At 36.3% G+C, this 13,229-nt stretch overlaps 1 protein-coding gene across 2 annotated transcripts in view; it reads left to right on the top strand.

Annotated features, from left to right (window-relative positions):
- LOC149150681 (uncharacterized) overlaps nt 1-11,878 on the top strand; it is a 236,368-nt gene extending 224,490 nt beyond the window's left edge. The window contains exon 3 of one of the 2 annotated variants that reach the window (XM_089441054.1): nt 11,545-11,878. In XM_089441054.1, coding sequence (XP_089297180.1) covers nt 11,545-11,698 — 154 coding nt within the window. In that variant the 3' untranslated portion in view covers nt 11,699-11,878. Of the gene's footprint in view, nt 1-4,933; nt 5,147-11,544 lie in introns of those variants that run through there. The other variant, XM_089441055.1, reaches the window with a different exon arrangement.
- Nucleotides 11,879-13,229: the final 1,351 nt, after the last annotated feature.

The raw sequence follows: 13,229 nt of genomic DNA, 5'->3' as shown, positions 1-13,229 counted from the left end.
ATCCCACCTCAGAGATTAAACAAATTGTGAACCTCCCACTTGCCTCTCTCCTCTTATACTTCAACGGGGTGGTGGCTGTGAACCCTACCACATAGATAAACCAAAGTGATTCTTCCAAACATTAAAGGATTTGTGATTCATATTTAATATTCTTTTAAACAAGTTAGTGATTATCTCAATGGTTTGTGATGCTGATATGTGATGATTTGAAAAGTATTTTTATTTAAAATTTGTTTTTAAAGTATGGGATTTTTCATTTTATTATAATAAGGATTTTAAAATTTATATTTAACTCTCAAAAATTCTTAATCATATAGATATTTTCCTTAATGTCAAAAATACCAAAATGTATATCTAATATTTAAAAATACTTTAAAATGTTAAATATTTTATTCAAAACTAAAAAATAGTTTTAAAAAATTATATAAATAAATTTCTTAAAACTTAATATTATTGGTTAAATTTAAAACATATATTATATATTAATGATTATATGAAGGTTCCTTATATTAAATTATTATTCTCTAGATAAGGATAAGAAGAACAAGATGATTGAGTTCCTATCACATGTAAGAAAATAAATACTAACACACTTAAAGAATAAGAAAATTGAATCCCAAACACCTAATCATTAATCACATCAAAATCAACAGAAAATTCATGATTTCAATTCTAGATTAATTAACTACTTCATTCCCAAGATCAATATGAAAAAGTTTCATAATAATGATCTCATGATGTCAATATGAAAAAGTTTCATAATAATGATCTCATGATAATTCTCTTATCATAAAAAAATAATTGATGTTTTATTAATATTATTAATCATCCTATAACTCAACCTACCTCCTTCAATCAAGGGAACACTAATTAGAGTCTCAGTGACCTATATAGAATCTACAAAATCTACAACTATTCTATATTAACTAAGATGTTATTAACTAAGATGTTTCTTTTTCTTTTTTTTAACCACATGGTGAATCGGTAACTGCCAATCCTAATCTATGGGAGACCTAGGATCAATCCTCGTAGCTGCCACTATAACACCAAGAGTACATCCAGCTACCTGCAAGTCGATATACTAAGATCCTATGGTTTTAGCAAAGCAAGACACTCATGCCGCCAAGGTGGGGGTGCTTCTCGAGCATCCACCACAACAGGTCAGTGTACTCAATGAGATTTGAAATACGGTCTCCTAGGCTTCACCCAAGTAGACTTACCGTCAAACCACACATCACTAAGATGTTTCTTACCCGATAAACCATTATGACACTACAAGGTACCACTTTATTATGGTTGTTTCCGTTGGCATAAAATTCATGGTATTATTTATTTTATTTATTCCATAGTATTTTATTTATTTATTATATGAAATTTTATATTTAATAATGGATTATTTATGTGGATAAAAAAAATTCATACTTTTTTCATAAACATGTTTTGCATATAGATTTATTAGTAAGTTTATTTATTTATTTCTCTTTAATAAATTTAAAAAAGAAAACATATAACACTATTTGCTAAAAAAAAAAATTATATATTTTGGAGGAATATTAAATATTATTTTTTAGAGTTAGAACGTGGAATGTTATTTTTAAAACTAAGTATACATGTTTTATGCATTAATTCTTCATAGTGTTGTTATTCCTGAACTTTTATTTTGAGCCATGACAAGAAACTACTAAAGACATCACACCTTGGATTACTTAAAAGTGGTACCACCTTGTGACAACAAGGATTGGAGAGCTTAAAGTGGCGAGTCCATTCATTTGAATAGCATTAAGAGATCTCTATGTAGGCGTTCATAATTACACACATGCACACACACATATTTCGAATATGATTTGATAATAAATGACAACTACAAAGAAAGATTATGTCGAATCATATCAATGACTGACAATCTTAATATAAGTGGAATTCACTGCACTTTGCTACTTAGTACCTGCCTCTTCATAACAAGAAAGTAAATTATTATCATTAACTTTTATAAATTAAAACAATTTTTACAAAAAACATAGAGAGAAGCAATCATTTCCTTTACATGGATCGTTTGATACTTGGCCTTCACAATCGATAATTTGTTTATTCATAATTCTTGAGATTAGGAGAATCAATATCATTTCAAGTGTCCATTACTTTCATCCATAAACTGCTTATGAAATAGAATCATTTCTTAGGTTCGATGAGGACGTGTCTCCACGATTGGTCTAAAAGGTGGAAGCAGTTCAAGATGGGAGCATTAAATTATTATTTCTACTCTAAGAAGAATGGTTGCCATGCTTGAATCTTTGGTCATGGATTCTTTATATCAGCGTGAAATGTCAAAAAGTTAGAGATGAATGGCCAATGAGACTCATAGTCTATGTATATAGTGAGAGAAAATATATGACAATTATTTAGACAGATTGCCCACTTACAAAGAGACAATAAAGATTAACATAGTACTAGACAATATTCTAATAATATGACAAAGAAAATAAACAAAAGTAGTGTTTCTCTAAATGGAAATAATATCCTCAAGACATCTACCTGGCATTAGAGAAATATAGACATTTAAATTTTACATATAAAAATAAATTGTGCATTTTACGATGCTATTCAAATATTTGAATTTATGTTGCATTTTAAAACCAATTAGTTGAATATTATCAATCTTTAAAAAGGAAACAACATGTAATGTAGTTGAACTACGGTACCTGTATGACAAATACAACAAACAAAAATAGCATGTCTGTCATTATAACCTTAAGGCATCTATGTTCCTATGAAAATACAACTTACATATATAGCATATGAACTAATCATAATAAAACTTAAATGTTAAAATCAAGTTGCCATAAAAGACTTGTCTTGCTGTCCATTTTAGTGGTTTAGAGTAGAAAAAATGTCTTTCCTCATAGGTCATTGCAACTCTAGTTGCATTTCCACATAAGTTTCCAACATGCATTGCATGGCACTCATTCCTTTTTTGAGCCTTGACTATCATTTCTCAATTCATTTATAGCTTCCCACTCTTGCACCAAAAATTTTAGAGGCTAACATTAATAATTAAGTATACATTAATGCTCATAATTGTTAATATTTAGAAGAAAGATGCCCTTCAATCTAAAATCAATAGAACAAAATATTTTTAGTCTTTTGCATGTTTATTATTTACATGTTGAAAATATTTTTTCTATGTGAAACATATGGTAACCATTAGTATCTTATAATTTAGGTTAAGAGATACATATCAGAAATAATGTATGAGTTCATGGGGTTGTAATGAGTTCATTATGGTCTTTGCCTCTCATATTGTAAAAGTTGATGTGGTGGGGGAGGTGGCGGTAGAGGTGATGTATTATAAATTGAGGCATGTCCGCAACGTTACCCAAATCCATCATCTCAAAGCTTTGGATGTTTACATTTTCAAGATAACAAATTGAGTGGTAACACTCCCCTTTTCCTTTGTTTAGCTTTAATTAGCTACTATACACATTCAAAACCAGTTTGCTTCCACAATTTTTCACCACACTTGTATGAAATCTTCTTCACTAGCACAGTGAGCATAAGAATTTGTAGGAGGTGGCTTAATTCTAAATCCATGTGGCCCATTTTCATATTAATTTGATTGGAAGATGAAAACAATTATGCTTGAACCTTACTATTAAAAATGACTTAGTTTTGTCCACGGGGTATTGGATAGATGGTGATCAGGTGTTCTGTTAAGGCACTCCTTGATGTGAAGTCACTGGTCCAATTCCTCGCCCCGGTCGTGGTGATATATTGGACATGTGGAAGATGTAATCCTACCAAGCTTGCAAAAAAAATGGCTTAGTTTTAAATAAGGAACTCCATATATATGTTGAAAATGCCACCTTTTTAGATTGATTTATATTGTTATTTTAATTATGTACTCTAAGATTAATAGGATGTGCTCAAACCATGACATGAATCAATCCTCAAACAACCCTCGAAATAGATTTAACATGAATCAATCCTCAACAACCCTCAGGAAATGAAGTTGAAGCTCGAGCATATTTACAATTTTAGTATTGGTTCATATTCCAAAGCAGGGACTAGTTACTTTACAACTATCTCTTATTATGGGATCCTCTCTCTCTCTCTCTCTCATATGTAAATTCATGATTCAACTAGGATCATCTCTTTGTCTTTGTCTCTCTCTCTCCCACATGTAAATTTATGATTCAACTAGGAAAGGTTAATAATTACGCTGAGATAAATGATACAATTGAATGTGAGTTTTCTCTCTCTCTCTCAATAATACAGTTGAATGTGAGTTCTCTCTCTCACTTGGATGTGAGTGTTATGATGAACATAAAATCCTTGTTTTTGAGTAAAATTTTGTTTAATTGTCCTTTATCTCTCTATGATACAATTGAATGAGAATATTATGATGAACATAAAATCCTTGTTTTTGAGTAAAACTCTCTCCCACATTTGAATGAGAGTATTATGATGAACTCCCTCTCAGTTGAATGTGAATATTATGATGAACATAAAATCCTTATTTTTAAGCTAAAATTTTGTTTAAGTATCATTTTATCTCTCAATGATACAGTTAAGCGAGTATTATAATGAACATAAAACCTTTGTTTTTTAAGTAAAATTGTATTTAAATGTCCTTTATTATCCTGCAGCTGGCAGTATAAGGCGTTGACTGCCAAATTACTTATTTGTTAACTAAAAATTAAAACATATTCTTTAAAGTTTACATTATAAAACTAAAAATATTTAATTTTTTAAAATATTTTGTTTTGTTTTTCTTTTATTCTATTGCTTATAGTCTTATTGGGGCATCATTGTACTTGCACTTTCGCCGTCAAAACATTTAATGTTGAACTCGATTTGATTTGAGTTGGGTTTTGACTTAATGAATTTTTTAATTAAAAGCGTACAATCTTTGAGCAACTTTCCATTCAAATGACAGGGGGTGGCATGCCCGGGATTTTAATGTGCGGGATTTGTGAGAACGAAAGGATTTAGGTTTATAATCACTCGAACGGCTTTAAATCTCTATATCATGGCGATCAGATTTGCATTTCAATTGTGGCCATTTTGGCTTGAAAACAAAAAGAGAATTGGAGATTATTTGAATGGCGTTGTTTAACGAAGTTATTTTTGGGGCATTTTCATTGTGATATGATTTTTGGATTTTTTTGGGTTAGTTTATAATGTTTTATTTTTAAATTGTTTTAAAATATATAAAAATAGATTCAATATTTTAGAAATTTGTTGAAATATTTTGAATATTATTTTAATATAGTCTAAATAATTATTATAATTTAGTTGTCAAATCAGTATATGTTTTTTATTCATGAATGTAATCTGAGTTGATCATAAGGAAAACCACACCATCTATAATTACTTGCTGGTAGTTCTACTCATGGTTCATAAGGTGTCTAGTGGTTCATAAGGGGGCAAGTTTTCACTCTTGTCATATACTTTTGGGTCTTGGTTTATTACACTGTTTCCTTAAGTCCCAAAAAAACTAACTCTTAACCAAACAAAAAACCTAGCTCTTAACCAAACAATTTTTTTTTAAAATATACTCCAAACTTATAAAATACTTAAATATAAATTCAAAAAATTAAAATTTTCCAATTTTATTCAGGGCATATACCTTGCAATGAATTTAATAACATAAACAAATTAAAGCAAACTAAATATTAAATACAATAAATGTTACAATAGTAAATAGTTAATATTAGTATTTACTATTGTGTTGAGTATTGGATTGCAGACCTTGAAAAGAGGATCGCAGAATCTCTTGCAGAAACACTGCAAAAGATTCCAGTGGAAATTTATATGTTTGGGTTTTCTAGCATTAAGACCACTTCAGACTTACTGGTTTAAAGGGCTACCTGCTTGTCTCTCTATTCTCCTTACCAATCTTCTCCCTATTTAAATAGGTTACCACAACCATCCTCCCACACAACCGTCCAGTGGAATATCTATTTCATTTCATGGAACATGGTGGTTAAAGAACATAACTAAACAAAAAATAATGTGGTCCACCGCCCACGAGGCACATGGTTATACACAACGATTTATTTGGAAACCTCCTCTCAACTTGTGCCAATTTTTTAAGTAAACTTTTTACACATTTCCATGATAATGTGGAAATTTGATTGCATGATGGTGGAATTTTATTTGAGATATATAATTCAAACTTTGAACCAATTTTTTATTCAAAATGTGATTCATTTATTTGTAAATAATCTTATTAAAAAATAATTGCTAACTAAAATTTAAAAAGTTTAACATTTTAATTTTAAAAATTTAACTATAGTATATTATTAAAAATAAATTATTACAAACTAAAATTTAAAAGGTTTAACATTATGATTAAGAATTCGAGGGGAGCGAGGATGTTTTGGGCTCTGATGTGGCCGCAGGCGAGCAGGTGGCACGCGCGCATCGCCGCACTTGCAAAGAGACAGTCTAAAACAATTTTACCGCAGTAAACCACGGATTTTTGTTGTAGCTGTTGCTAACTCTCCCGACCTGTCGACATCCGGCCCTTGCGCTCGTGGTCAACTGTTTCTCCGGCGGTCTCGGTGGCAGTTTCCGACTATGGACAGAATGGATATCGAGGAGGAGGCGATAGATTATTCCCTGGACCCGTATGAGGGATAGACTATCTTCGGTAGCCGTAGCCCTAACCCTAACCTAGACTGCTCTGAACAATTTAGGCTCTCAAATCTGGTATCTACGTCGATCGTCTCGCTGCCTGGATATTCCTCATCACCGATTCGATTCAGTTCGCTCTCCCTGGAATCATCGGGCCTTGATTGCCCTCCTCTATCCCCCAGAACTCTCAATTTTCTCACTGTTGTCTCGCCTCCATCGCCCGCATTTGATCCACTCCCTTCGTTCAACCCTTCGCCCCCTCCTTGTCCAAACCCCCAATCTTCACCTAACCCTAATTCCCTTCCCTCTGTTGTTTCGACTCTCCGGTTATTAAGGTCAAAGCATCAATCCCACAGCGGTTGAGGGATCAGATCCACTGAAAGAACACCCATCGGCACTGTGAACTGGAAAAAGGAAAGTTAAGTGCGTGAAAGCCACAGCGAAGGACCTCACTATTACTTTTGGCGAAGACATTCCGATGGGAGAGGTAGTAGACAAGGCCAATACGGTTCTCGTCGGGCATGTAAGAGGAAGGGCATACTCTGCGGCTAGGCTAACCAGCTGGGTAAAAGAAATTTGGGGAGGCACTCTACAAGAGTTACCAGAGGTCCAGAGTCTAGCAAGGGGATGGTTTGCGCTGCACTTCTCCAAGGCGGACTACACAGAATTAGTACTCGCGAAATATTGGCATATTGAGATGGCACCAGTCCTTCTCAAGCGTTGGTCTCCATTATTCGATCCAGAGCGGGAGCAAATAGGTGCAGGTCCCATATGGGTGCGCTTACTAGGACTACCTCTTCAATATTGGTCTGAAGTTGTGTTTATAAGGATCGGAATGCCCTCGGTACTTATCTGGATTACGACAAGACCTATGTGCAGTCAAAGAATCGAGCGCTGGCAAGAATCCTGGTGCATTTGGACACAAGGGAGGGTCTGGAAGAGAAGATTACTCTCAAATGGCGGCATTATACCAGAGTCCAGATTCTGGACTACGAGGGGGTTCCTTTTCGATGTAGGAGGTGCCACAAGGTAGGGCATGTATTCAAGGAATGCCCTATGCTCACGAAATCAACGGAATCCCTTGGCTCACCATCACCACAAAAAGGAAAAGCTACGGCAAATCGGATCAACACCCTGGTATCGATCCTTAAAGATCATAATCATGGCGAATCCTCAAAGGCTGCGGAGGAGCATTACAGAACGCCCTCGCCCCCACTGACTCGGGCTAGAGCCGCTGTTGCTGCGGAGGTCGCAAGAAAAGCGGGTACAACTCTCTCTTCACCCCCTACCTCTCACTTTACTTCTATGTCATATGTTGTTTGTGCATCATTTGACTCTTCTTCAACATTGATTATGCCACCTGCCATTACATGTGAGATCTCCTTACCCCTGCCCATCATCGCCACCACCGCCCCTACTTTGCCCTCCCCTCCATCCTCACCCATGGCCTCGGCCATCAACCACCCTGTTTTGCCACACTCATACAACTTACGTTCTCGGCTCATACCGGATCCTTGCATCCAGACTGGTCTTGGTCTCACCTTCCTTGGACCGACCACCCAATCATCCCGGGGCCGCAAATCTAATCTATCCAAAGCTATCCAGAAGGTTGGGGCTGAAGTAGTCTCTGGTAAACAGTCCACTATGGAAGGGGTTCTTAGAGCATTGAACACCCCTGGGAGGGTTCCACCATGAAATGCCTCTCCTTTAATTGCAGAGGTATGGCTAGTGCCTCCAAAAAACTAGCCCTGAGGAGGTTATTTGAAAATGAGCCCGTTGATATTATTATGCTGCAGGAAACCCTGGGCACTGCTGAATCCATTGATCAAACCCTATCTGCCATCAACCCTGGTTGGCATTTCCATTCTCTGGATGCTATGGGTAGATCAGGGGGATTAACCATAGGATATAATCCTCGCTCCATTAATGTATCTACCACTTGGGGAGGAGTGGGATTTATTGGACTAGATCTATTCTCGGCCGAGCTCGGCTTGTCCATCAGATTCATCAATGTATACGGCCCCTGTCAACAAAGAGAGGAATTTTGGCAGCACTTCCTTCATACTAATATCACATCAGTGGATCAGGTGATCATTGGGGGCGACCTAAATTTTTCACTGGGTTATGGGGAATCCTAGGGATCACAAGCCCAAGTTGATCCCATGACTGATTTCTTCAAGGATATCCTGGACCAGCACAATCTCACTGATGTCCCCATGATCAAGCCTTTGCCCACTTGGAGAAATAGAAGAGTTGGGGAGGCAGCTCTGGCTAGAAGGCTTGATCGTTTCCTGATTAAAGTTCCTTTGCTTCAGCAATTTTCTAGATATAGACAATGGGTTGGGTCTGGGGGAATATCAGACCACTCACCTATCTATTTGGAGATTCTTGGACCCGATGCCAAGCCAAAGGCCCCTTTCAAATTTAACCACGTTTGGCTCCAAGATGCGGGATATACTAAGTTGGTCAAGGACTATTGGACATCCCACCCCATCTCTGGTCACAGAACTGCGGCTGAAGGTTTCTGCCACAACCTATCTCAGCTTAAACATTTATCCATTGCATGGGCAAAGGAGAAAAAAGCAAAGGATGATCAGACCATAATAGCTATTGAAGCTGAGCTGAACAATCTATTGGATGACAGAAACAAAGGCTTTGCCACAGCAGAAGAGAAAGCAAATCTGATTGAGCTCGAAAAACAGAGAGACAAGATACTAAAGGAAAGAGAAGAAACATGGAGACTGAAGAGTAGGGCAATATGGTTACAGGCAGGAGATGAAAACACAAAGTTCTATCAGAATTATGCAAAAGGAAGAAAGATAGCCAATACAATTTGGAAAATGCCTCTTCCAGATGGAGAGATGGCTGACACCTTCAGAAAACTATCTATGTTGGGTACCACTCACTTTTAGAATCTGTTCAGATCCCCACAAGAATCCAATTTGGCTGATATCATACAAGTGGCCATACGATGTCCTTATTTTCCTAGACGGAAGCATTTGTGACTCGATTGCCCTTGACAAGATCCTTGCCACCTTCTCCAGGGCCACTGGTATGTTGGCAAATCATGCAAAATCCACTATCACGATGGCCCATACCTCTACTCAGGAATCCACCTTTGCCTCGCAGCACTTTCCTTATAGCCCTCGCCCACTTGATTAGGGCTTCAAATACTTAGGTTTCTGGATCAAGCCCATGAGTCAAAAGATAGTAGATTGGACTTGGTTGGTCATCAAATTAGAGAAAAGAATCTCTCACTGGTGCCATCGTTTCTTATCCAGAGCTGGCAGGCTGGTGCTAATCAAATCTATTTTGGAAGCCACTCTGATATTCTGGATGGCATTAGCATGGATTCCTAGATGTATCCTGGCCCGACTCAAACAGATTTGTTGCAGATATCTATGGAATGGAGGCCAGGACAAAAGAGTCTTTGCTTGGATAAGTTGGAACAAGATTGCTTTGCCCAAAAAGTGGGGTGGATGGGGCCTCAAAGATCTAACCTTATTTGCACAAGCTCTGGCTGCAAAGATGGGCTGGACTCTCCTTACCAAGCATAACCTATGGACATCCATCTCATACCACAAATATATCTGGCCTCTCCAAATTATGGACTGGATAAGGATGCCTCGATGGAATAGGATAGGCATATCCTCGGTTTGGAAAGCTCTTCTTTTCTCGCTCCCTCTCATTCGAAACCACCTGGCCTAGAGGATAAATGCAGGTACTAGTGCACGCATTGGTCTGGATCCCTGGACTGGGGGAGGGGGTCGATGTCTCCTCCCAAGAGAGCTCACTCTACTTCTAAATCAACAAGACATCAAGGTAATTGCTCAAATTGCGGATCAGGAGAATACCTCTGTTTTTACTCAAGCATGGAAATCTGCCACTCAGCTAAACCTACCTCCTCAATGGCACCTTATCTGGAGCAACTATACAAATGCTTTGAATGAGTCTCACATCCGTATCAAGGAGGGACTGGATGAGCTCATGTGGTGCATGGCAGAATTTGGAATCTACACTCCAAAGGAAGGCTACCTGTGTCTGCTACAAGACAAACAACCTGACAACATACAAAATTGGTGGCAGAACATATGGAAGTTAAAATCTCCTCCCCGAACCAGACTTTTCTTCTGGTGCATCCTTCAAAACAAAGTACCCACCGGGGACATCCTCACTCACAGATCCTTGTATGGTCCTCATTGGTGCATCCTATGCAAACAAAGCTCAGAATCGACAGAGCACTTGTTCCTCAACTGCAATATCACAAAACAGTTATGGAGATCTGTAGCTGCTGAGATCCAATTCATGGGAGAATGGAAAGGAGATAGTATAACAACAGCATGGGAAGCCTGGAACAGTGCGCACACAGGGACAAATCTGCCATGCCTTCCCCTGATTATTTGTTGGGCTATATGGTTGGCCAGAAATAAAATGACTTTCGAGGACAGCATGATCAGATGGCAAAGCATAACTACAAAAATCGTTGCATCCTACCTTGAGCTACCAGAATACTCTCCGCCTCGTCCACGTAGACCCACTGCTCCCGAACCAATAGACCACTCCTCACCGTGGGCGTTTTTTGATGGAGCAGCCCAACAACAAGGATGCGGGGGGGGGGGGGGGGGGGTGTTTCCTTCTCTACCTTACTGATCAACATTACTACAGAGTCAAAATGGGATTGGGGGAAGGAACGAACAATTTTGCAGAATTAATCACTCTTCGACATCTATTACATTTTGCTCTAAATCATGAATGCAGAGATATTCAGATCTTTGGTGACTCTAATATTATTATAAATTGGATCAACAATAACACTAGATGCCACGCACACACACTTATAAACATTCTGGATGAAGTGAAGCATTTAAAATCTCTATTTAATTCCATACTTGTTCGTCATATTTACAGGGAACATAACAACTGTGTCGACGGCCTTTCCAAGGAGGCCACGCACCTGCCAAGAGGACAGTGGATAATCCATGAACAGAGGGGTACTACACAATACCAGTACTATCACAGACCTTATATAGATCAAACATATCAACAGGTGGATGGCACCTAAATTTTTGCAGATTTCTGGCTATATATGATGATGTAGATATCTAGTTTATTTATGCACATCACCCTGCGAGGTGTATATATGTTTTGAACTCTATACAACATCATCCTGCGTGATGATTTTTTGATTTTTGATATAGCCATTCATAGGAATGGGATTGTAGATACTCTGGACATATTCCAAAATGACATAAACGCATATGCTGCCAAGCATATACTATATGTAATTTTTCAATATATAATGAAAGATTACGATTTTTCCTTGGGAAAAAAAAGGTTTAACATTATAATTTTAAATGATGGTATATTATTAAGCAGTCCAGGCTCCCCGTATAAATGCTTAGTGATTTCTACATTTCCAAGCCCCCAAAAGCATTGGTGTGTTATAATAGTAGGGAGTAGCAGAATTTGGGAATGGGTGGGTTTAAAATTTTTGTATATGTATTGTTTCTGGTTGATTTGTGTTCTTCCATATTAAAATTATTTGTATTTATATATTTATTGAAATTATTTATATAAAGAGATTTATTAGTTAAGAACTATTAAATTGTGGTTTTCATATATATATATTTTTAATATTATTTAATACTCATTTTCCATAAGGCTTATTGTTCATCATGGTCTTTGGGTAACATTTGTGCTTTTCAAAATTGTTTTGTGAAGCCATTCTCTACCTTAAGGGACATCATACAGGAAAGTTTATGATGATTTGCGTGTTCCACATGGCATTATCATAATTGAAGACAAAACGTGGCTCTCTATAGAGTTCAATGAATATATTAAAGTGTAACCAAATAAAAATCTAATACTTTATTATTACTAATTTAATTCAATATATGATATGTATGTAAACAAATCTTTTTAATATTATTATTTAATTATATATAATATCATATTTTCTATTCTAATGTCACTGGCTTAAATCCTCGATACTTACATGTAATATGATGACTATATGTACTTGCATATTTGGTTAAAAGAATATTAACTATGAACTCAAAGCTTTACATACATAAAATTTAAAACTAAAGCTTGTACTTTGTCTATTATTATGATTACATCTCTCTCAATCACCCTCAATGAAAGTTTTGTTTTTACCCTAATTTAATTATATTTAAACTAAGCGAGAGTATCTACAATGTAGCTCTTGTTCAAATGTGATAGTTGATTTCTACTTTTCAAAATTCAATAATTTAACTAAACAACAAAAACGCTAACTATGCGACCTTGTTAAATTATTTAATTGTAAAAACATATAAATTTTATAATCTACTCACTTTTACCCCTCATTAAAACTTCGTGGAGGTAAATGTACATGTGTTCAGGATGCACTAAAGGGAAATGTGAACATCTATATAAGATGTGGATGAGATTAAAGTTGTTATAATTATAGTCATCCATTTTGAATAAAGTGAATTTTTGTGCATTAGTTACTCACGGCATAAAGTGAATTTTTGTAGTATTCAGAGACTAAAAGCATCATGTTGCTCTAGCAAAGTTCAAAGCACAAATGAAGGTCCAAAAAAACCATTGAC

The sequence above is a fragment of the Pinus tabuliformis genome, chromosome 9, assembly GCF_031772625.1.
Source record: "Pinus tabuliformis cultivar Carrire ecotype Pingquan chromosome 9, CPIR1, whole genome shotgun sequence".
In the NCBI taxonomy this organism is placed as follows: domain Eukaryota; kingdom Viridiplantae; phylum Streptophyta; class Pinopsida; order Pinales; family Pinaceae; genus Pinus; species Pinus tabuliformis.
Note: the sequence above shows the minus strand (reverse complement) of the source record. Positions and strands in the feature narration are given on the sequence as shown.